Here is a 26,477-nt window from a genome sequence, read left to right as displayed (position 1 = left end):
TCAACAAACAGATTACCGACCATTTTGAATCTCACCATACCTTCTCTGCTATGCAATCTGGTTTCAGAGCTGGTCATGGGTGCACCTCAGCCACGCTCAAGGTCCTAAACGATATCTTAACCGCCATCGATAAGAAACATTACTGTGCAGCCGTATTCATTGATCTGGCCAAGGCTTTCGACTCTGTCAGTCACCACATCCTCATCGGCAGACTCAACAGCCTTGGTTTCTCAAATGATTGCCTCGCCTGGTTCACCAACTACTTCTCTGATAGAGTTCAGTGTGTCAAATCGGAGGGTCTGTTGTCCGGACCTCTGGCAGTCTCTATGGGGGTGCCACAGGGTTCAATTCTTGGACCGACTCTCTTCTCTGTATACATCAATGAGGTCGCTCTTGCTGCTGGTGAGTCTCTGATCCACCTCTACGCAGACGACACCATTCTGTATACTTCCGGCCCTTCTTTGGACACTGTGTTAACAACCCTCCAGGCAAGCTTCAATGCCATACAACTCTCCTTCCGTGGCCTCCAATTGCTCTTAAATACAAGTAAAACTAAATGCATGCTCTTCAACCGATCCCTACCTGCACCTACCCGCCTGTCCAACATCACTACTCTGGACGGCTCTGACTTAGAATACGTGGACAACTACAAATACTTAGGTGTCTGGTTAGACTGTAAACTCTCCTTCCAGACCCATATCAAACATCTCCAATCCAAAGTTAAATCTAGAATTGGCTTCCTATTTCGCAACAAAGCATCCTTCACTCATGCTGCCAAACATACCCTTGTAAAACTGACCATCCTACCAATCCTCGACTTTGGCGATGTAATTTACAAAATAGCCTCCAATACCCTACTCAACAAATTGGATGCAGTCTATCACAGTGCAATCCGTTTTGTCACCAAAGCCCCATATACTACCCACCATTGCGACCTGTACGCTCTCGTTGGCTGGCCCTCGCTTCATACTCGTCGCCAAACCCACTGGCTCCATGTCATCTACAAGACCCTGCTAGGTAAAGTCCCCCCTTATCTCAGCTCGCTGGTCACCATAGCATCTCCCACCTGTAGCACACGCTCCAGCAGGTATATCTCTCTAGTCACCCCCAAAACCAATTCATTCTTTGGCCGCCTCTCTTTCCAGTTCTCTGCTGCCAATGACTGGAACGAACTACAAAAATCTCTGAAACTGGAAACACTTATCTCCCTCACTAGCTTTAAGCAACAACTGTCAGAGCAGCTCACAGATTACTGCACCTGTACATAGCCCACCTATAATTTAGCCCTATCAACTACCTCTTTCCCAACTGTATTTAATTTATTTTGCTCCTTTGCACCCCATTATTTTTATTTCTACTTTGCACATTCTTCCATTGCAAAACTACCATTCCAGTGTTTTACTTGCTATATTGTATTTACCTTGCCACCAAGGCCTTTTTTGCCTTTACCTCCCTTCTCACCTCATTTGCTCACATTGTATATAGACTTGTTTATACTTTATTATTGACTGTATGTTTGTTTTACTCCATGTGTAACTCTGTGTTGTTGTATCTGTCGAACTGCTTTGCTTTATCTTGGCCAGGTCGCAATTGTAAATGAGAACTTGTTCTCAACTTGCCTACCTGGTTAAATAAAGGTAAAATAAAAAAATAAAAATAAAAATTTGTGACCAAGCTTTAACTTCCTGACTGATGTCTTCATATCTTGCTGTTTGGTGTTTATACTTGCGTACTATTGTTTGTACAGATGAACGTGGTACCTTCAGGCGTTTGGAAATTGCTCCCAAGGATGAACGTGAGGTCTTGGCTGATTTCTTTTGATTTTCTCATGATGTCAGGCAAAGAGGCACTGATTTTGAAGGTAGACCTTGAAATACATCCACAGGTACACCTCCAATTGACTCAAATTATGTAAATTAGCCTATCAGAAGCTTCTAAAGCCATGACATAATTTTCTGGAATTTTCCAAGCTGTTTAAAGGCACAGTCAACTTAGTGTATGTAAACTTCTGACCCAATGGAATTGTGATACAGTGAATTATACGTGAAATAATCTGTCTGTAAACAATTGTTGGAAAGATTACTTGTGTCACGCACAAAGTAGATGTTCTAACCAACTTGCCAAAACTATAGTTTGTTAACAAGAAATTTGTGGAGTGGTTGAAAAGCGAGTTTAATTGACTCCAACCTAAGTGTATGTAAACTTCCGACTTCAACTGTACATTGATCATCTAAGCAAGGTTTTACCTGTGGTCGTGGACCTGGGTGGAAGTGCGACTAAAATGTAGTTTATCTACAGTGCCTTGCGAAAATATTCGGCCCCCTTGAACTTTGCGACCTTTTGCCACATTTCAGGCTTCAAACATAAAGATATAAAACTATATTTTTTGGTGAAGAATCAACAACAAGTGGGACACAATCATGAAGTGGAACGACAATCATTGGATATTTCAAACTTTTTTAACAAATCAAAAACTGAAAAATTGGGCGTGCAAATTATTCAGCCCCTTTACTTTCAGTGCAGCAAACTCTCTCCAGAAGTTCAGTGAGGATCTCTGAATGATCCAATGTTGACCTAAATGACTAATGATGATAAATACAATCCACCTGTGTGTAATCAAGTCTCCGTATAAATGCACCTGCACTGTGATAGTCTCAGAGGTCCGTCAAATGCGCAGAGAGCATCATGAAGAACAAGGAACACACCAGGCAGGTCCGAGATACTGTTGTGAAGAAGTTTAAAGCCGGATTTGGATACAAAAATATTTCCCAAGCTTTAAACATCCCAAGGAGCACTGTGCAAGCGATAATATTGAAATGGAAGGAGTATCAGACCACTGCAAATCTACCAAGACCTGGCCGTCCCTCTAAACTTTCAGCTCATACAAGGAGAAGACTGATCAGAGATGCAGCCAAGAGGCCCATGATCACTCTGGATGAACTGCAGAGATCTACAGCTGAGGTGGGAGACTCTGTCCATAGGACAACAATCAGTCGTATATTGCACAAATCTGGCATTTATGGAAGAGTGGCAAGAAGAAAGCCATTTCTTAAAGATATCCATAAAAAGTGTTGTTTAAAGTTTGCCACAAGCCACCTGGGAGACACACCAAACATGTGGAAGAAGGTGCTCTGGTCAGATGAAACCAAAATGGAACTTTTTGGCAACAATGCAAAACGTTATGTTTGGCGTAAAAGCAACACAGCTGAACACACCATCCCCACTGTCAAACATGGTGGTGGCAGCATCATGGTTTGGGCCTGCTTTTCTTCAGCAGGGACAGGGAAGATGGTTAAAATTGATGGGAAGATGGATGGAGCCAAATACAGGACCATTCTGGAAGAAAACCTGATGGAATCTGCAAAAGACCTGAGACTGGGACGGAGATTTGTCTTCCAACAAGACAATGATCCAAAACATAAAGCAAAATCTACAATGGAATGGTTCAAAAATAAACATATCCAGGTGTTAGAATGGCCAAGTCAAAGTCCAGACCTGAATCCAATCGAGAATCTGTGGAAAGAACTGAAAACTGCTGTTCACAAATGCTCTCCATCCAACCTCACTGAGCTCGAGCTGTTTTGCAAGGAGGAATGGGAAAAAAGTATCTCGATGTGCAAAACTGATAGAGACATACCCCAAGCGACTTACAGCTGTAATCACAGCAAAAGGTGGCGCTACAAAGTATTAACTTAAGGGGGCTGAATAATTTTGCACGCCCAATTTTTCAGTTTTTGAATTGTTAAAAAAGTTTGAAATATCCAATAAATGTCGTTCCACTTCATGATTGTGTCCCACTTGTTGTTGATTCTTCACAAAAAAATACAGTTTTATATCTTTATGTTTGAAGCCTGAAATGTGGCAAAGGTCGCAAAGTTCAAGGGGGCCGAATACTTTCGCAAGGCACTGTATGTTCATAATTCATGCTCAAGAGAAATCCTACAGATTCCCATCTTTCAATGATAAACTCATTTTAATTCGATCAGATAGGTGTGTTGTGGTGCTGCATTCACATGCTAGTTAGAACTGGGAAACTCGGAAATGTACAACTTGTTAATTTGTTGAACGCGGCACATGTATAACTAGAACTAGTTATCAAGTCGAACATTTCTGAGTTTCCTAGTTCCAACTAGCAGGTGAACGTGGCATAACTGTAACATATATTGCGAAGAATGTGAGAGTAGGGTGACTCCCCTAGCGGGTCTCGAACCCAGGCAGGCCAACATCACCAGTGACAAAAGCTCTCGCCACTGTACCAATAAGGGATATCTCTAGGGCAGCGTTTCCCAATCCCAGCCCTCAGGACCCCAAGAGGTGCACAATTTGGTTTTTGCTAACACTACATAGCTGTTTCAAATGATCAAAACTTGATGATTAGTTTTTATTTGACTCAGCTGCGTAGCGAAAAAAACAAAAACTCCTTGGGGTCCAGAGGACCGAGTTTGGGAAACCCTGCTCTGGGGCATGTGCTTATTGGGCAATTATAGTTAGGCCCTATCCAGAAGCAAACTCTAAACCCTCCTCCCTAGGCACTTGTGTAGATCTGAAACAACTTGATAGGTGTAAGGCTGTAAGCAATAGGGGGAATGCACTTCGAAGTAAATCTGAGCTCTGTTAAAAGTACACTCAACAAAAACTTGTATTGATCATTGTGATTCAGGAGTATCATTAAAACAGGTTACTGTGTCCCAACCAACATTAGACAACTGTACAGAAATCCCTCAAATTTGGTGTAACCCATGTTGAATAATAATTAGTGTATAAATGAACATGCACAATGTAATCATGTATATCAAAGTGTGTAAAATATTTAAGTTGAAAACACTGTGTTGAAAGCACTGTGTGTGAGAGTATCCCAAACCTTCCCAACAGACAAAAAGCTATCAGTGGTTCACCAATCAGGGCCTTGACTGGCTCAGCAACAGTAACAAGGTGTGATGTAAAATGAATATTTTTTTGTGGGGGAGAACGACTCTTTGGGACTGTCGACATCCTGACAACTGATACAGACACATTTTCCTACGTTCTCATGAAACGTGTCTAGAACATGAATATCTTATATTCTGAGAATATGTCAACCATGTTCTGTACATGTTTGGTGGGATGTTGATGGAATATTCTCATAGCCCTCAGAAAACTGGACACATGCTACAAACCCATAAAACGCATCTAGAACATTAATGTTGTATATTCTGAGTACATTGGAACCACATTGTAACCACATTCTAGATAAGTTCTGCTTGATATGAAGGGAATGGTCTCCTAACTTTAACAGCAAAACATTCTAAAGTTTTCGATAATATAGATAGGGGAACATTCTAAGCGAAAACTGTACACTCAAACAGTCGGGGAGCATTACGAGTAACATTACAAAAACATTCGCTCTCCCTAGAATTGTTGGCTGTTTACCTACCTTTCTTTTGCCTTTTTCTTCTCATCAAGGTGGCGGTGAGCCTCCAGGCGTGACTCTGGAGTATAGGCACAAGGTTTCTCCCAAAACTCCCTCTCCTGGTCTTCTGAAGAAAGGCAGCTTGTCTTCTCTTTCTCCTCTCTCCCTTGGGTCTCCTTGTTTTCTTCATGCACAGGGCTATAGATCAATAAACAAAAAACTCTTCAGAGTTATTAAAAACATTTCATTAAACGGAGTGATTGATAGCGAACTGAAATACAGTATCGGGCCAACTGAATTCAATAACTTCAGATGAGGTTAGGGTTACTCCACACCTTGCTGTTCTACATAAAATAAAATCAAGGTGGAAAGCTTGAACATACATGATGTTGTTGATGTCAGTGTACCAGCGAGCATCAAAGCCAGGATTCTTCGCTTTAACAGAGGAGCGGCTTTCCCTTTTCGGCCCCCGCTGCACCTCTCCTCCCTCTCTCTGGGCCTCCTCTTTCTCACTCGCTCTCTTCTGCAGGTAATCCTGCTCCTGCTGCCGAATCCGCCTCCTTACCTCATCTAGGCCTTGTCTGGCTCGGATCCTTTCCGACCTGCCAATCTCTTTCCCATCCAGATACTGCAAAAAAATAAAAAATATTTCCCCTACCATGCTAGGCTATCTCCAGGCGAGCAAGTACATGCTAGACTAGCGATTGTGTGTGTGTGTTTTTGCGCATATCTTTTAAGAAAATGCATGGACACTACTGTGAGTCGCTTTGCATAAAAGTATCTGTTAAAGGCATACACCGAGTGTACTAAACTTTTTATAAAAAAATGTATTTCACCTTTATTTAACCAGGTAGGCAAGTTGAGAACAAGTTCTCATTTACAATTACAACTTTAAGGACATCTGCTTTTTCCATGACAGACTTACCAGATGAATGCAGGTTTCAATGTCACATGCACAAGTACAGTGAAATGCCTTTCTTGCAAGTGCTAACCCCAACAGCACAGTAATCAATAACAATGTAATACAACAAAAATGTTAAAGGTAGAACAAAAACACACAAGATGTAAAAATAAGAAGATGATGAACAGGATAAAGTAAGTAAGCATACTATATACTGGGTCAGTTCAAGTACCATATATACAATGTGCAGGGATACTATGACGTCGCTTGCTAAATCCACTTCAATCAGTGTAGATGAAGGGGAAGAGACAGGTTAAAACATTATTTTTAAGCCTTGAGACAACTGAGACATTGATTGTGCATGTGTGTCATTCATAGGGTGAATGGACAAGACAAAAGATGTAAGTGCCTTTGAACGGGGTATGGTAGTAGGTGCCAGAACTGCAACGCTCATGGGTTCTTCCACTTCAATATTTTCCCGTGTATATCACCCCAAAGGCCATCTAGCCAACTTGACAACTGTGGGAAGCATTGGAGTGAACATGGGCCAGCATCCCTGTGTAACGCTTTCAACACCTTGTAGAGTCCACACCCCAACGAATTGAGGCTATTCTGAGGGCAAAAGGGGGGGGGGTAACTCAAATTTAGTAAGGTGTTCCTAATGTTTAGTGTACTCAGTGTATATTTGAAGCCCAGTTAGCACATTTGCTTCCTTGGAAGTTTTTGGTTTCCAATTGGTTCTGGGAACGAAGCCATAAGTTTCCTGACTTGTAAAACTGAATGTTTTTTTTAAGAGAAAGGAAGTGAACATTTCACCTGTTCTGGAAATGTTACTTTTTAGGTTGTTGGGAGGTTCTGAGAACATTTTACGATGGTTACCTGAAAATTGTCCTGAGAGTTTTTATTAACGTTCTGAGTACGGAAATGATAGGTTATTTGAAGGTAATTAAATAAAGTACTGAGAACTTGTTTTAATAACACTGCTAGCTTAGTTTGGGTTAATTGTTTTGAACTCCAAGCATAGATAGGACACGTGGAAATGTATTTGCTTAAGCATTAATAATGCAAGCATCTATTTTTTTATTGTGGCACGGCATCAGTGAGATTTGAACTTATGATCTTAATTTCACTGTACTTGTGCAAAGTGACATTAAAACTTGACATTTCTGTTTTATAACCCTCCTGATACCTTCAGTTGGGGCAGTGAAGCCACAACATATTGCCTGTAGCCCTCAAACTCAGTGCAGGGGTTCCCCACCAGGAAAAGCTCTCGGAGATGGAGGTTGTTCTTCAATGACTCCACACTGCTCAACCGGCCCACAAAATTCACTGTCAGGTCCAGCTTCTGGAGACTCTCACATCCTGTTGTAACGGGTTGAGAAGGCAAGAATAGTATGAGTAAAGCTCTATTTGGCCTATTTCAGTCTCTAAAGCCAGAATGGAATTGCTATTTTTAGAGTCAAAGCACAGGTGGATTTGTTTTATGTCAATTTAAACTATGGTTGAGGGGAAATACTATTAAAAACAGACTTTTGGTCATTTCCTTAGCCTACATTAATACAAACAGATGGGACAATGTTGTAAAATAGTAGAAGTGGCTATGTGCACAAAATACTAACCTTCCAGGTTTTCGATCAGTTCAACGTTGTTCAAAGCAAGGTTTAGATACTCCAACTTTTTCAATCTATATACATTTTCTGTGGAGAGCAAATTAATACATATTTCTAAATATTTAAATTACATTTATGGTCAATGAAATACAAATATAAAATATAGGGTAGTTAGATTAGGCCCAAATTAAATGAAACAATGTCAAGTTAATTTAATTGCAATTCTATAAAAAGAGGAAGGGTAAAGAAATTAGAATCACCTATTCTGGGAATGAGATTGTTTTGAAGATACAGAATTTTGAGGTCCCTGCACCACTTATCAATGTGTTCTATTTTCTCAATATCTTGTTGATGCAAAGACACCTCCTCTAAGGAAAGGATCTCGCAGTTGTTATGCTCTGCCCGACGTCGTACCATGTCTTCTGTGACTGTAGATTATGGACAAAGGATGTGAGGCAAATGGTATAGCTACGTTACTGTAGTAGACCAAAGTAGAAACAACAAGTGACACGTTGATGCTATCTAGGCTACCTATCTAGCTAGCTAGCTTATTCGGTTGCTTGTATCACTGAAGTGAACAAGTTAAGTAGCTAACTTAGCTAGTTGAAGAATACCAAATAAGACAGCACCATAATGTCATTCCATTTTGTCTAATAACGACTCGCTAGCCATATTTATTTTGTGCATTGGTGACAAAATGGTTAAATTATCGGGATTAGCCAACCAACTTTGTACTTACTCAGGACCATCTTTCTTCTCTTATGTTTGGCAGGCGTTGCTACTAGAAACCAACACTGTTTGGAAGATGTCAGCGGGTGCGCTCGGTATGCACAGTCAGGGAATTCCTTTCAATTGGCCCGCGGTCAGCCCCCTTCAATTGTAGTCCGAATGCAGCAAGGGTCCAGGGGCGTTCCCTGACAAGTGGGCGGTCCATGACAAGGGTTAATTCCTAGACAAGCCCTTCTTTCTTCTCATTGGCACCTCGCTAGCTGTCGTGTCTTTGCCGCTTTCTTCTTAAATCCACACTATGCCCCCATTACAGATCATCCTCATAAGTGTTTGACTTTACTTATAGTCCTAAAAAACGGAAATTGAGTTACGTCTCGTTCGTTCAGCCATTGCTATGGGGAAAATGTATGTGGAAAGAATAGGGTTTTGGGATTAACATCGAAAATAAGGTCTGAGGTTAACAGAGGTTTAAGATATTTTATACGTTTAGTTCTATGAGATAATATCAGTCAGTTAACACAACCCTTATGAATTATCAAGCCTTTTATGTGCTTTTAAAAATTACATAAATTGTTCAAAATTCACATAGTGACATTAGCTGATTAATATTATCTCATAGAACAAAACGTATAAGAGCAACTAAGCCTGTGTTTACCACCGGCCTTATTAAAAAAATATATACGTTAACTATTTTCTGGCCCATAGGCTTTACCCAACGAAAAATGGCGGAGTTAGTGCCTACAAAAAGATGCCATTACTATTTCTCTCTATCAGCGGGAGCTTGAGTACATAATTGACATTAGTTACCACAAACGCAAAGTCGTATTTTTTTTTTTTGTGGGGGGGGGTGTCCAAAATAGGGGAGGATTCTCAAACTTTTTTTTTTGTTGCTTTGGGGAGGGTTGTGTTAGGGTTGCGTAAATTCAAATCTGGTATCAGGATAAATATAACAATGAGTCACCGATTTTATACTATGTATTTTTTATTAGCTAAGTAATAAATGGCAAATGCAACTTTCGTATATACGGGCTCACTGTAATACCACGCAGGGCAGAACAGAGAACTGACAGGATGTATGTAAACAGTATTCTTTATACTGTGATAGACATAGTTCCAACCCGTCTGTTGGCCTATCACAGTAGAGACTGGGCGTGGTTTAAACTTGCCCAGCCTATTGCAGGCGCTCAGGCGGGTCCCCGCCTCTTGGCGCTTCTTGGAGTTCTCCCTCCTCGATGTATAGATCCTTACTGTTCTGGTATCGCAGCCTAGTTAGAACAGTTGCTCAGTTCCTGCTATTGTGTTGTTCAGTATTTTTCCATCTCAGTTAAACCTCGTGATGACCACCCCTCCCTATCACAACTTTGTAAGATACAGCAAGTCATACCATGTGCTCAATATTGTTACATACAAACACAAGGACAAAGCATCTGCTGGGCTGTTATCTACACTTTTGCAACATCCAGGTCACACCATGTTACTCAGTTCTTGTCACACACAAACAGGCAAGTAGCAAGCAGTTGTTAAATCTCATAATGATGCTCCAGTGCACAAATGCAGACACCTCACACAACCAACATCAGATGATATTGAATCATATACAGTGCCTTGTGAAAGTATTTGGCCACCTTGAACTTTGCGACCTTTTGCCACATTTCAGGCTTCAAACATAAAGATATAAAACTGTAGTTTTTTGTGAACATTGGATCATTCAGAGATCCTCACTGAACTTCTGGAGAGAGTTTGCTGCACTGAAAGTAAAGGGGCTGAATAATTTTGCACCCCCAATTTTTCAGTTTTTGATTTGTTAAAAAAGTTTGGAATATCCAATAAATGTCGTTCCACTTCATGATTGTGTCCCACTTGTTGTTGATTCTTCACCAAAAAATACAGTTTTATATCTTTATGTTTGAAGCCTGAAATGTGGCAAAAGGTCGCAAAGTTCAAGAGGGCCGAATACTTTCGCAAGGCACTGTATATACTAATGGCTATAATGTAAAACACAGGATCCAACAGTTGTATGGTTTATTATTGGGAACAGGGGAGGGTAATGTGTTTTTTTCCTTGAATTGCTTCTAATATTACCCTAATAAAGATTAGAAAGGTTTGTGAAGGTTTGGTATGGTGAGGCTATTATTAAGCTTTACCTACTGCAGGCCTATGATAAGGCAGTGCGCTCCGGTGCTCCCACTGACTCCGACAGTTGAACTTGAGGTGAGGAAGTCTGTTTCAGGCCTACCAGAGTTCCTGCTATAATCTATCAAGATAACGCTGATCTTAAAACAAAATATTCTGATTGAACATTTATGAATTTAGCCTCCTTCTGTATGTCTATATCTGTATAGTAGCCATCTGACATAAATAAACGCATGTCGGTGTCGCAGCATGCCACTGGCATATTTCTATCAATCTCAGTTAGGCCTAAGCTTCTCTTCCTTTATATATATCAAACCAAATTTCATTTGTCACACGCGCCAAATAAAACATGTGTAGAACTTACAGTGAAATGCTTACTTACAAGACCTTAACCAACAATGCATTTTTTTTTAAATACATTAAGAAATAAAAGTAACAAATAATTAAAGAGCAGCAGTAAAATAAAAATAGTGAGGTTATATACAGGGTCAATGTAATATGTACATGTAGGTAGAGTTATTAAAGGGACTATGCATAGATAATAACAGAGAGTAGCAGCAGCGTAAAAGAGAGAGAGGGGGGGGGTCAATGCAAATAGTCTGGGTAGCCATTTGATTAAACGTTCAGGAGTGGGGGTAGAAGCTGTTTAGAAGCCTCTTGGACCTAGACTTGGCACTCCGGTACCGCTTACCATGTGGTAGCAGAGAGAACAGTGCCTGGGGTCGTTGACCATTTTTATATATACAGTAGGGCAAAAAAGTATTTAGTCAGCCACCAATTGTGCAGGTTCTCCCACGTAAAAAGATGAGAGGCCTGTAATTTTCATCATAGGTACACTTCAACTATGACAGACAAAATGAGAAAATAAAATCCAGAAAATCACATTGTAGGATTTTTAATGAATTTATTTGCAAATTATGATGGAAAATAAGTATTTGGTCACCTACAAACAAGCAAGATTTCTGGCTCTCACAGACCTGTAACTTCTTCTTTAAGAGGCTCCTCTGTCCTCCACTCGTTACCTGTATTAATGATACCTGTTTGAACTTGTTATCAGTATAAAATACACCTGTCCACAACCTAAAACAGTCACACTCCAAACTCCACTATGGCCAAGACCAAAGTGCTGTCAAAGGACACCAGAAACAAAATTGTAGAGCTGCACCAGGCTGGGAAGACTGAATCTGCAATAGGTAAGCAGCTTGGTTTGAAGAAATCAACTGTGGGAGCAATTATTAGGAAATGGAAGACATACAAGACTACTGATAATCTCCCTCGGTCTGGGGCTCCACGCAAGATCTCACCCCGTGGCGTCGAAATGATCACAAGAACGGTGAGCAAAAATCCCAGAACCACACGGAGGGACCTAGTGAATGACCTGCAGAGAGCTGGGACCAAAGTAACAAAGCCTACCATCAGTAACACACTACGCCGCCAGGGACTCAAATCCTGCAGTGCCGGACGTGTCCCCCCCTTAAGCCAGTACATGTCCAGGCCCGTCTGAAGGTTGCTAGAGAGCATTTGGATGATCCAGAGGAATATTGGGAGAATGTCATATGGTCAGATGAAACCAAAATATAACTTTTTGGTAAAAACTCAACTCGTCGTGTTTGGAGGACAAAGAATGCTGAGTTGCAACCAAAGAACACCATACCTACTGTGAAGCATGGGGGTGGAAACATCATGCTTTGGGGCTGTTTTTCTGCAAAGGGACCAGGACGACTGATCCGTGTAAAGGAAAGAATGAATGGGGCCATGTATCGTGAGATTTTGAGTGAAAACCTCCTTCCATCAGCAAGGGCATTGAAGATGAAACGTGGCTGGGTCTTTCAGCATGACAATGATCCCAAACACACCGCCCGGGCAACGAAGGAGTGGCTTCGTAAGAAGCATTTCAAGGTCCTGGAGTGGCCTAGCCAGTCTCCAGATCTCAACCCCATAGAAAATCTTTGGAGGGAGTTGAAAGTCCGTGTTGCCCAGCAACAGCCCCAAAACATCACTGCTCTAGAGGAGATCTTCATGGAGGAATCGGCCAAAATACCAGCAACAGTGTGTGAAAAAAATGTGCAAATAAATTCATTAAAAATCTTCTGGATTTTTTTTCTTCTCATTTTGTCTGTTATAGTTGAAGTGTACCTATGATGAAAATTAAAGGCCTCGCTGTGATAACATGCGTCTTGGTGAGAGGTGTAGGAGTCAGGCGCAGGAGAGCAGGGATGTCTGAGGAGCGTGTTTAATAATAGTCCAGCAATTCAAATGGCACAGAACAAAAATCCCAAAACTACGCTCTCGAATAATCGTGCAAACACACGGAGGAACTAACACAGTTCCGACACTTTACATACACGTGCGTAAATGCGAAAAAAACAACAAACATCAAATACCATCGAACGCAATACACACAAGTCTAATCCTGCACGAATTACGGCAGGTAACAGCTGCCCTATATACCCACAGAAATCAAAGCAATTGAAAACCAGGTGTGAAAAGGAACACAGACAAAACAACCAGAAAAAGAAAAAGGGATCGGTAGTGGCTAGTAGACCGGCGACGCCGAGCGCCGCCCGAACAGGGAGAGAAGTTACCCTCGGTAGAAGTCGTGACAGTACCCCCCCCCCCCCTGACGCGCGGCTCCCGCAGCGCGACGACGCCGGCCTCGAGGACGACCCGGAGGACGAGGCGCAGGGCGATCCGGATGGAGGCGGTGAAACTCCCTTAGCATAGGAGGATCCAGTACGTCTTCCACCGGCACCCAGCATCTCTCCTCCGGACCGTACCCCTCCCAGTCCACGAGGTACTGAAGACCCCCCACCCGACGCCTCGAGTCCAGTATGGACCGAACTGCATACGCCGGCGCCCCCCCGATGTCCAGGGGGGGCGGAGGGACCTCCCGCACCTCATCTTCTTGAAGCGGACCAGCCACCACCGGCCTGAGGAGAGACACATGAAACGAGGGGTTAATACGGTAATACGGGGGGAGCTGTAACCTATAACACACCTCGTTTATTCTCCTCAGGACTTTGAATGGCCCCACAAACCGCGGACCCAGCTTCCGGCAGGGCAGGTGGAGGGGCAGGTTTCGGGTCGAGAGCCAGACCCGGTCCCCCGGTGTGTACACCGGGGCCTCGCTGCGATGGCGGTCGGCACTGGCCTTCTGCCGTGCTTCGGCCCATTTAAGGTACCCATGGGCGGCCTCCCAGGTTTCCCTTGAGCGTTTCACCCAATCGTCCACCGCAGGAGCCTCGGTCTGGCTCTGATGCCATGGTACCAGGACCGGCTGATAGCCCAACACACATTGGAAGGGCGACAGGTTCGTAGAGGAGTGGGGGAGTGAGTTCTGGGCCATCTCCGCCCAGGGGATGTACTTCGCCCACTCCCCTGGCCGGTCCTGGCAATACGACCGCAGAAACCTACCCACATCCTGGTTCACTCTTTCCACCTGCCCATTACTCTCGGGGTGAAACCCAGAGGTCAGGCTGACCGAGACCCCCAAACGTTCCATGAATGCCTTCCACACCCTGGACGTGAACTGGGGACCCCGATCAGAAACAATATCCTCAGGCACCCCGTAGTGCCGGAAGACGTGAGTAAACAGGGCCTCCGCCGTCTGTAGGGCCGTAGGGAGACCGGGCAAAGGGAGGAGACGACAGGACTTAGAAAACCGATCCACAACGACCAGGATTGTGGTGTTGCCCTGTGACGGTGGCAGATCGGTCAAGAAGTCAACCGACAGGTGTGACCAAGGCCGCTGTGGAACGGGAAGGGGTTGTAACTTCCCTCTGGGCAGGTGCCTAGGAGCCTTGCACTGAGCGCACACTGAGCAGGAGGACACATAAACCCTCACGTCCTTGGCTAAAGTGGTCCACCAGTACTTCCCACTAAGACATCGCACCGTCCTCCCAATCCCCGGATGACCAGAGGAGGGGGATGTGTGAGCCCACCAAATTAACCTGTCTCTAACCTCCAGCGGAACATACACCCGTCCCGCTGGACATTGTGGTGGAGTGGGCTCAACACGCGATGCTCGCTCAATGTCTGCGTCCACCTCCCACCTTACAGGTGCCACTAGACAAGAAGCCGGGAGGATGGGCGCAGGATCAATGGCCCGCTCCTCCGTATCATATAGTCGGGACAGTGCGTCTGCCTTAGTGTTCTGGGAGCCTGGTCTATAGGAGATGGTAAACCTAAATCGGGTGAAAAACATGGCCCACCTTGCCTGACGAGGGTTCAGTCTCCTCGCTGCCCGAATGTACTCTAGATTACGGTGGTCAGTCCAGATGAGGAAAGGGTGCTGGGCCCCCTCAAGCCAATGTCTCCACACCTTCAGGGCTCTGACAACAGCTAGCAGCTCCCGATCCCCCACGTCATAGTTTCGCTCCGCCGGGCTGAGCTTCTGAGAAAAGAAAGCACAGGGGCGGAGCTTCGGTGGCGCACCCGAGCGCTGGGAGAGCACGGCTCCAACCCCAGCCTCGGATGCGTCCACCTCCACTATAAATGCCAAAGAGGGGTCCGGATGCGCCAGCACGGGAGCCGAGGTAAAAAGAGCCTTCAGGCGACCAAAAGCCCTGTCCGCCTCAGCCGACCACCCCAGACGCGTCGGCCCCCCCTTCAGCAGTGACGTAATGGGCGCAGCCACCTGCCCAAAACCCCGGATAAACCTCCGGTAGTAGTTGGCAAACCCTAAGAACCGCTGCACCTCCTTTACCGTGGTTGGAGTCGGCCAATTACTCACGGCTGCAATGCGGTCATCCTCCATCACCAACCCCGATGTGGAAATGCGATATCCAAGGAAGGAGACGGCCTGTTGGAAGAACAAGCATTTCTCAGCCTTGACGTACAGGTCATGCTCCAACAGTCTCCCAAGTACCCTGCGCACCAGAGACACATGCGCGGCCCGTGTAGCGGAATAGACCAGAATATCATCGATGTAAACCACCACACCCTGACCGTGCAGATCCCTGAGAATCTCATCCACAAAAGATTGGAAGACTGCTGGAGCATTCTTCAAACCGTACGGCATGACGAGGTACTCATAATGGCCGGATGTGGTACTAAACGCCGTCTTCCACTCATCTCCCTTCCGGATACGCACCAAGTTATATGCACTCCTGAGATCCAGTTTTGTGAAAAACCGTGCTCCGTGAAATGACTCAATCGCCGTGGCAATGAGAGGTAGCGGGTAACTATACCCCACCGTGATGGAATTTAGACCTCTATAGTCAATGCACGGACGCAGACCACCCTCCTTCTTCTTCACAAAAAAGAAACTCGAGGAGGCAGGTGAGATGGAGGGCTGAATGAACCCCTGCCCCAGAGATTCCGAAATGTATGTCTCCATAGCCACCGTCTCCTCCTGTGACAGGGGATACACGTGACTCCTGGGAAGTGCAGCGCCTACCAGGAGATTTATCGCACAATCCCCTCGTCGATGAGGTGGTAATTGGGTCGCCTTCTTTTTACAGAAGGCGATAGCCAAATCGGCATATTCTGAGGGAATGTGCACGGTGGAGACTTGGTCTGGACTCTCCACCGTTGTAGCACCGATGGAAACTCCTACACACCTGCCTGAGCACTCCTCCGACCACCCCTGTAGAGCCCTCTGTTGCCACGAAATCCTGGGGTTGTGACGGGCCAACCAGGGGATCCCCAACACCACCGGAAACGCAGGAGAATCAATGAGGAAGAGACTAATTCTCTCCTCATGACCCTCCTGCGTAACCATATCCAGTGGAGCCGTGGCCTCCCTGACTAGCCCTGACCCTAATGGTCGGCTATCTAAGGCGTGCACTGGGAAGGGTTTATCCAGCTGAACAAGGGGAATCCCTAACCTATTCGCTAAACCGCGGTCAATAAAATTCCCCGCCGCGCCTGAATCTACTAGCGCCTTATGCCGGGAAAGAGGGGAAAATTTAGGAAAAACAATCCATACATACACGTGACCAACAGGGGGCTCTGGGTGAGCCTGGTGCCGACTCACCTGAGGTGTCCGGGCAGTGCTCGGCCTGGCGTCTCGACTCCCGGGGGGACCCCCCCAGCACCGGTCAGCAGTGTGCCCTCTGCGACCACAGCTGGCACAGGAAAGGCCCTCTCCTCCGGTCGCCCTCGCTGAAGCACCTCCTAGCTCCATGGGTGTTGGAGTGGTGGAGCTGGGAGATGGAACTGACAGAGCCCGATCTGGACGTCCGCGGGTCGCCAGCAAGTTGTCCAACCGAATGGACATGTCGATCAATTGGTCCAAGGACAGGGTGGTGTCTCTACAGGCCAGCTCCCTACGGACGTCCTCACGCAAACTACACCTATAGTGATCGATCAAGGCCCTGTCGTTCCATCCCGCGCCAGCGGCCAAGGTCCGGAACTCTAGAGCAAAGTCCTGAGCACTCCTCTCCTGCCTCAGATGGAAAAGCCGTTCACCCGCCGCTCGACCCTCAGGTGGGTGATCAAACACGGCCCGAAAGCGGCGGGTGAACTCTGGGTAGTGGTCCCTCACCGAGTCAGGATCGTTCCACACCGCGTTGGCCCACTCCAGGGCTTTACCTGCGAGGCAGGAGACGAAGGCGTTCACGCTCTCACCCCCCGAAGGAGCCGGACGAACGGTCGCCAGGTATAGGTCCATCTGGAGTAAGAAGCCCTGGCACCCGGCCGCCGTCCCATCATACTCCCTCGGGAGGGCGAGTCGAATTCCACTGTGCTCAGGCAATGAAGGAGAGGGTAGTGGTACTGGTTGGGGTGTAGCTGATAACGGTGTGGGAAGGCCACCTCTCTCCCATCTCTCCATCGTCGCCATCACCTGATCCATGGCGGTCCCCAGTCGGTGTAACACTGCCGTGTGGTGTTGAACTCGCTCCTCCACGGACCCTGGAAGTGCGTCCCCTCCTGCTGACTCCATAATTATATTGGTGCAGGATTCTGTGATAACATGCGTCTTGGTGAGAGGTGTAGGAGTCAGGCGCAGGAGAGCAGGGATGTCTGAGGAGCGTGTTTAATAATAGTCCAGCAATGCAAATGGCACAGAACAAAAATCCCAAAACTACGCTCTCGAATAATCGTGCAAACACACGGAGGAACTAACACAGTTCCGACACTTTACATACACGTGCGTAAATGCGAAAAAAACAACAAACATCAAATACCATCGAACGCAATACACACAAGTCTAATCCTGCACGAATTACGGCAGGTAACAGCTGCCCTATATACCCACAGAAATCAAAGCAATTGAAAACCAGGTGTGAAAAGGAACACAGACAAAACAACCAGAAAAAGAAAAAGGGATCGGTAGTGGCTAGTAGACCGGCGACGCCGAGCGCCGCCCGAACAGGGAGAGAAGTTACCCTCGGTAGAAGTCGTGACACTCGCTCATCTTTTTAAGTGGGAGAACTTGCACAATTGGTGTCTGACTAAATACTTTTTTGCGGTTGAATCTGAATACATATGGATGTCCATTACTTTTCTCAAATATCCAATAAATTAAAAACCTTCCCTTTCATGTTGTCCGGCAACAAATTTTCCTAAATGAAACATTGAAATGGCATATTGTTTTTATGAAGAATTTAGTATATTCGCATGAAAATCTGTCACCAATTGGATGGACATGCTAAAGACTCGCTAGTCTAGTGTGACAGTTATGCCTGCACATTATGGTTTACCAGCAGCTCCAAACGTCTAAAGAATAAGCTACCAGCTAAACAAGCCTGTAAGAATTGTACGTTAACTCCCCCCTCATACTCATCTGGAGGTTGAGCATTTTTTACAGTTTGTACAGTATGTTATTGTATATGTATTTATGTAAAACAATAGGGAACACAATGGAAATAAGTCCCACACTTTATTGTGCAATCACTACACACAATACACCATAATGACAAATTGTTGGTAAAGTAGGGGTATAGCTTTAAAACACTAAAGTGCATTATGGGTAACTTAGTAAATTAACTTTTGGTTTTGAATGCAATTGTGTGTGATGGGGATGGAGCTGGACTGTGAGCCATACTCTTTTTACTCGGTTAGCCCACTATTTTATTTTGTCATTCGGACTACTTCAAATGATGTACAAGTTTTAATAAAAGCTAACTACTTCAGTGGAATTCCAGACTAGCTCGTCATTAGCAGCGGATAAGATGCCCAAATGTGGGAATTACCCCAGAGCATCTGTACAATTCTCTGGCCCTGGAGCCAGCAAGTCAAGGCTCCCCTGAGCCGTGTGAAGACGGTCTGGAGGTGAGGCAAGAAATGTAACATTGTGGACTCGTCCGGGATTTATCGTGCCCTCATCAGTGAGTTATTCACATTCTACCTGGAATATCAAAGAGAAAATAAATAAGAGAATTGGACTTTCACAAGCTAAGGGCTAACGAAGTTAATCATCATTGTCTGAGTAGTGTCTGACATTCTAGCTAAAGCAGTGAATTGGCGGCTACACACAGGAAATATGTTATTACGAGAAATAATTTGCCTTAGGATTCGACGTGCTACTCAAACCCATCCATGCAGCTAAATACAGTGAATGAAGAAAGGTAATCACAAATCTCATTTGCCGACTGGATGAACAAATTTGATGTTGCAAATGCTAACAGTAACTGCAATCCATTTATGCAAAGTTCAGAGGTAGCTAATATGAAGGCCACCGCAGCTAATATGGCTGACTCATGCCGTGAGGCAAAGACGTCTCCTAACGGCCAAAGGGAGAAACAAATCCATTTAAGTACAGTGCCTTGCGAAAGTATTCGGCCCCCTTGAACTTTGCGACCTTTTGCAACATTTCAGGCTTCAAACATAAAGATATAAAACTGTATTTTTTTGTGAAGAATCAACAACAAGTGGGACACAATCATGAAGTGGAACGACATTTATTGGATATTTCAAACTTTTTTAACAAATCAAAAACTGAAAAATTGGGCGTGCAAAATTATTCAGCCCCTTTACTTTCAGTGCAGCAAACTCTCTCCAGAAGTTCAGTGAGGATCTCTGAATGATCCAATGTTGACCTAAATGACTAATGATGATAAATACAATCCACCTGTGTGTAATCAAGTCTCCGTATAAATGCACCTGCACTGTGATAGTCTCAGAGGTCCGTTAAAAGCGCAGAGAGCATCATGAAGAACAAGGAACACACCAGGCAGGTCCGAGATACTGTTGTGAAGAAGTTTAAAGCCGGATTTGGATACAAAAAGATTTCCCAAGCTTTAAACATCCCAAGGAGCACTGTGCAAGCGATAATATTGAAATGGAAGGAGTATCAGACCACTGCAAATCTACCAAGACCTGGCCGTCCCTCTAAACTTTCAGCTCATACAAGGAGAAGACTGATCAGAGATGCAGCCAAGAGGCCCATGATCACTCTGGATGAACTGCAGAGATCTACAGCTGAGGTGGGAGACTCTGTCCATAGGGCAACAATCAGTCGTATATTGCACAAATCTGGCCTTTATGGAAGAGTGGCAAGAAGAAAGCCATTTCTTAAAGATATCCATAAAAAGTGTTGTTTAAAGTTTGCCACAAGCCACCTGGGAGACACACCAAACATGTGGAAGAAGGTGCTCTGGTCAGATGAAACCAAAATTTAACTTTTTGGCAACAATGCAAAATGTTATGTTTGGGGTAAAAGCAACACAGCTGAACACACCATCCCCACTGTCAAACATGGTGGTGGCAGCATCATGGTTTGGGCCTGCTTTTCTTCAGCAGGGACAGGGAAGATGGTTAAAATTGATGGGAAGATGGATGGAGCCAAATGCAGGACCATTCTGGAAGAAAACCTGATGGAGTCTGCAAAAGACCTGAGACTGGGACGGAGATTTATCTTCCAACAAGACAATGATCCAAAACATAAAGCAAAATCTACAATGGAATGGTTCAAAAATAAACATATCCAGGTGTTAGAATGGCCAAGTCAAAGTCCAGACCTGAATCCAATCGAGAATCTGTGGAAAGAACTGAAAACTGCTGTTCACAAATGCTCTCCATCCAACCTCACTGAGCTCGAGCTGTTTTGCAAGGAGGAATGGTAAAAAATGTCAGTCTCTCGATGTGCAAAACTAATAGAGACATACCCCAAGCGACTTACAGCTGTAATCGCAGCAAAAGGTGGCGCTACAAACTATTAACTTAAGGGGGCTGAATAATTTTGCACGCCCAATTTTTCAGTTTTTGATTTGTTAAAAAAGTTTGAAATATCCAATAAATGTCGTTCCACTTCATGATTGTGTCCCACTTGTTGTTAATTCTTCACAAAAAAATACAGTTTTATATCTTTATGTTTGAAGCCTGAAATGTGGCAAAAGGTCGCAAAGTTCAAGGGGGCCGAATACTTTCGCAAGGCACTGTACGTAGTGAAAAATGGAAATGTGGGTGACAGTGGGATCGAATCACAGCTAAGTCACAACCAAAACAATGCCAGCTGGCATGATAGATGCTCACCTAAAAATGCTATCACTGGAAATGTGTTTCAACCAACTACTGAAATGCTGCATACTCCATGCACTAACCCTTTCAACTCTGCCAACCACAGACTCTATGCAGCGAGTACCCCTGTAGATGCTGTTTACTCCCACACAGGATACTCCCACACATCACCCACACAGGATCACAGCAGCTCTGCCCTCCCCTCCAGTTATGCCTCCTGTGGAAAATCACCGCTCACAGTCGCAGGACAGGCATGGATGTATTCGGAGTGATGCTCTGCCCAGTGAAGGTAATGAAATGTACTGTTCTGAAAACATACAGTCTCACCCCAGGCGAGCAAGATCCAGTTCCCATGGCAGGCAGCCCTGGCGTGTACATTATGATATCTCATCTGACAGTGAGGACGAATACACTACTCAGAAGGAGAGGATCCCCACACTATGACCAGGTCAATTTGATGTTTTGGGCTCATGGAGAGAGTTCTTACATCGCTTTGAGAGCTGTGATAGAGCTAATCACTGGTCAGAAAGGACAATATTAGTCCAGCTGAGATTCTGTTTAGTGGGTGCTGCAGGGGCTGTGGTCCACAAGAACCCTAAGTCTTCCCGTTGGGACTACTCACGCATAATGGGGGAGGTGGACTCGGCCTACGGGCCAGCATCGGAGCTTGCAGCTAACATTGGCGTTGAGTTGAGGCAGAGAGTGCATAAACCAGGTGAATCACTGCATGTATTGAGAGGTGACATTTATGAGAAAGTATCCATTGTGTATGCAGATCGCCCCGAGCCAGAACAGGATTCTATCAGTGTGGAGGTATTCACTAATGCCATGGGAGACGCCGGCATTGTGCAGAAGCTACTGGAGAAGGGCACACCCTCATTGGCACGAGGATACGAGGTCGCCCACAGGTACAAAACCACCATGCGAGCAGCTAACAGTGTTACAACTAATGCAGTCTGGTGTGCAGACTACAGAGCGGAGAGCCAGAGCAGCTACCTAATGGGAATTCATCGACCACAGTGAAGATTAAGGCAAGAGTTGAAATACACCACCTGTAGAGTGGAGTCAGAAACCTCCAAAGTCCAGCTTCAAGCCACACAAACCAAAGACTGGTGAGTGCAAAAATACAAATTGGAACGAAATCAGATGCCACAACTTCCAAGGCATTGGACACATGAAACGGAGCTGTCGATCACCAAGGACGCCAGCTAAGCTGCGGGCATGCCCCGAGTCGCCCAATTCCACCAAGAGCCAAAACACACCTGCTCAGTGTCAAGGGTACAGGTCCTGAAATGTGTATCCACCTACTAATGTACAATATAGGGGTATGTGCTCTTTTGGACAGCGGGGCATGGATAAATGCGCTGCCTTGGTGCTGTTACGACAGGGCATTGGTCTGTAAATGTCAAAGTCTTTGGAGAAGTGAATCTGCCCATTCAGGTTGGTACGGTCACAGTGAGTGTCAACTTCATCGTTGCAGGGCAGAGAACGCCAAATCCATCCTCGGTCATCCATTCCTGGAGCAGTCACGGGCACGCCTTGATTTCGCCTTGATTGTGCTGTTGGTGAACAGGTGCCGTACTTCAACCTGAAGAACAGACCGAAAGTGCGTGTTGTAAGAATAGCACTCACAGCCATTCTCGAATTGGGGTGTGAGTGCATTGTGCCGTGGAACGCCTACTTCCCATGATCCTGTCAGAGGTGGTGCTAAGCGACATGGTGCTAAGCCCAACTAAAGGATTCATTGAGAAGCACTGTCTACTGGTGCCACGGGTTGTGGTTGACACACAGGCCAAGAATCAAGTCCCCAACCCAGGAACAGAGTCAGTGAAAGTAAAAAAGGCCGATATCACCAGATTCCTCCAGGCAGCAGATGTTGTTCAGCCCACTGATACTTCTTCCATTTCACCACAAACTAGTCTCATCTCCCCAGCGGTTCCTGATCACTTACAGTTGGTGTATACGGAAAGCTCTACTGCGCTAAGTGCGGACAAACGTTGTGGGCAGGCTCAACTCCTTAGTTCCTACGGGGATGTCTTCTCTATTGGACCCACTGATCTTGCTCGCACTAGTCTTGTACAGCATGACATTCAGACGTGGGGCTCTTGTGAAGCAGCAACCACGACGGATGGCATTCGAAAAGCAGCTCAATGCAGACGAGCAGATCCAGCAAAGTCTTGAAACTGGAGTAGCCTCTCCAAGTCACAGCAGCTGGGCTCCACCGATAGGCATGGTACGCAAAAAGGACCAGACATACCGTCTATGAGTGGACTACAGTGCTCTAAATGAGCATACTGATGAGGATGCATATCCTCTTCCTCGTATCCAAGACACTCTCGATACCCTGTCGACGGCCAAATGGTTTAGCACTTTGGACTTAGCGTCAGGCTACTGGCAGGTAGAGCTTACTCCCAGGGCCCGTAAGGCTTTCTGCAGCAGGAAGGGCCTCTTTGAGTTGAATGTGATGCCTTTTGGGCTCTGCAATGCACCTGCGACGTGTTCAATCGGCTACACCAAGCCAACCTAGAATTGAAACCCTCCAAGTGCTGTCTCTTCCGCCGACAGGTAACCTACCTTGGGCACATCGTTTCCGAACACGGCATAGCCACAGATCACCAGAAAATTCTTAAAGTCCAAGAATGGCCCCAGCCTACCTGCATTTCAGAAGTCCGTCAGTTCATCGGCCTGGCCTCCTACTACCGACGATTTGTCAAAGATTTCGCTACTGTAGCCAAGCCCCTTCATGAGCTTACAAAGAAGCACGCTTGTTTCCGTTGGATGCCAGAGTGCCAGGAGGCATTCAAACAAACATTCAAACAATTAAAGAAGCTACTCACCACTGCTCCCATCTTGGGATATCCACTCGACAGCGGCGACCTCATCCTCGATACAGATGCCAGCAACTTCGTCATTGGAGCCGTCTTTTCGCAAAATGCAGGATGGTGAGGAACACGTACTAGCGTATGGGAGCCGGCGGTTGTCCCCCCCCCGAGCAAAACTATTATACCACACGGAGGGAGCTAATGGCAGTAGTGGAGTTCACTACACACCTCCGTCAATACCTGCTCAGAAGACCCTTCATCGTGTGCACCCACCACAGCAGCCTTCGGTGGCACATAAGGATGAAGGAACCAGAAGGTCAACTGGCAAGGTGGCTCGAGAAGTTTGGGGAGTATAACTTCAAGGTCATACATCGTCCAGGACGCCACCACAAAAATGCTGACATCCTGTCCAGGAGGTCATGCCGCCAGACTTACCCCTGCACTATACAGGACTCTAACCAGAACAATGATCGTTTCAGGCACCAGGAATTGCAGGGTGACTTCGGCTCCAGCATAGCTGATTACACTGTAGAAGCTACTTCTATGGAGCTCTGTTCAGTGAGGGTAGGGGAAGACTCCAGCCTACAGGCTGCACTCCCTGGAGCTTCTAGAGCTTTCGTCAACGTGGAGTTCGGTCATCGGGCGAGTGAAGATAACACGTCGGACGTGGAAAAGATTTGCCTCACCGACGCAAGTGACATTGTTCTGTTCCATGGATGGACTACTGAGGAATTACGTCAAGCTCAGATGGCTGACTCTGATATAGGCCCCATCAAGAGATGGCTCAAGGAAGGACAGGAAAACCCATCGTGGGGAGATGTGTTGCCTTTTGGACCAGCGTCTAAGGCCTATTCGAGCCAGTGGAAGAGACTGTATGTCAAGGACAGCATTCTCTGAGTTTTACCCACAGATACTCCGACCTCAAGTGTTCCCGAACGGACATCATGAAGCAGATGCAGGATGGCCCAGTAGCTGGTCACTTTGGCATGGAACAGACACTTGCCTGGCTGCAGACAAGATACTACTGGTACCGAATGAGAGAGGATGTCACACTATGGTGTCGTACATGTGCGAGCTGTGCCGCTAAAGCCAGACCTTCGAGGAAGCCCCAAGCACCTTTGGGCACTGTCCGTGTGGGAGTACCCATGGAGAGGATAGCCATTGATCTCATGGGCCCCATGAATTAGACAGAACACTACAATCGCTACATATTGGTGGTTCAAGATTATTTCACAAAGTGGATGGAAGCCTACCCTCTGCCAAACGATCAAGTGGCTGAAGTTCTGACAGCTGAATGGGTATGCTGCTATTGAGCCCCACAGACACTCCACAGCGATCAAGGCTCCAACTTCGTGTCTGAAGGAATCGAACAGACTCACACAACCCATTTCAGGCCGCAATCGTCATTGGGACTGGGACCTCATGATTCCATTCACTGTGATGGCCTATAGAGCAACAAAGCACAGCTCAACAAGGTTCACTCCAAACATGATGCTCCTTGGAAGAGAAGTAACAGAACCCATCGAGCTGGTGGCTGGCTTGCCACTCGATCACGCCAAGACGCATCCACAGTGTGTGGCACAGCTACGAGACATATTGGAACTTGCTCACCAGATTGCAAGGGAAGTGCTGAGTCAGTCTGTGGAGCATGCCAAAAAACAGTATGACAAGAATGTCGCAAGGACACACTACAACGTTAGTGACACAGTATGTACTTAAATAAAGGAATAAATGTATGTACGTAAATAAAGGAAGTTCCTACCATCCTATGGGGGATCAGCTGGATGATCATCCTATCAGCTGGATGACTTGGTTTACCGGATTCAGAAGAGTCCGAGAACAAAGGGGAAGGTTTTCATCACAACAAAGTCAACAACTTCCGCACCACTCTAGACAACAGCTGGGTGTCAACACACGCTGAATCATGGCAACCTGCAGAGGTCTTGTCGCCTGATCTGGATGCAGGCCTCCACGATTCTGATCTGGATCTACCCACCCTTTTCATGGACGAACAAAACAGTGACAATGGTAGTGAGAAGGACGCAGAGCTTGCTTCTGATACCACTTATTTTGTGAGTTGGTCGGCGACACCAGATGGAGTTCAGTCTAGTGGGGGTAGCATAATGCATCAAGGCCAAGCATGGACTGTTACACGCCCTGCTTTCGGTTAAACTCCCACAGGGAGGCCAAAGAGGAACAAAAGACCACCTAACCAGTTTGGTGATTGTGTGTTGATGTTGAACTGAACGGTTACATACGAACTGTTCTGGGACGTTAAACATTTTTATTGCTGCATTATTATAGCCCCCCCCCCCCCAAAAAAGAACAAAACACACTGATATAGGTGGGACTGTAAATTGTGACAGTTTTACAAGTTTTAATAAAAGCTAACTATTTCAGTGGAATTCCAGACTTGCTCGTCATTAGCAGCGGATAAGATCCCCAAATGTGGGAATTACCACAGAGCATCTGTAAATTGCTCTGGCCCT

The 26,477-nt window shown here is 45.7% G+C and overlaps 1 protein-coding gene across 3 annotated transcripts in view; it reads right to left on the bottom strand.

Moving 5' to 3' along the window:
* Positions 1-8,762, bottom strand: part of lrrc6 (leucine rich repeat containing 6) — a 76,466-nt gene extending 67,704 nt beyond the window's left edge. For 2 of the 3 annotated variants that reach the window (XM_021612595.2, XM_021612597.2), the window contains exons 1-6: positions 8,640-8,762; positions 8,161-8,328; positions 7,910-7,987; positions 7,480-7,652; positions 5,773-6,017; positions 5,414-5,587 (exon numbers count right to left, since the gene is read on the bottom strand). In XM_021612595.2, coding sequence (XP_021468270.1) covers positions 5,414-5,587; positions 5,773-6,017; positions 7,480-7,652; positions 7,910-7,987; positions 8,161-8,328; positions 8,640-8,649 — 848 coding nt within the window. In that variant the 5' untranslated portion in view covers positions 8,650-8,762. The remainder of the gene's footprint in view (positions 1-5,413; positions 5,588-5,772; positions 6,018-7,479; positions 7,653-7,909; positions 7,988-8,160; positions 8,329-8,639) is intronic. The other variant, XM_021612596.2, reaches the window with a different exon arrangement.
* Positions 8,763-26,477: the final 17,715 nt, after the last annotated feature.

This window comes from Oncorhynchus mykiss, chromosome 8 (assembly GCF_013265735.2).
Source record: "Oncorhynchus mykiss isolate Arlee chromosome 8, USDA_OmykA_1.1, whole genome shotgun sequence".
Classification (NCBI taxonomy): domain Eukaryota; kingdom Metazoa; phylum Chordata; class Actinopteri; order Salmoniformes; family Salmonidae; genus Oncorhynchus; species Oncorhynchus mykiss.
This window is presented reverse-complemented; position numbering and strand designations above follow the sequence as displayed.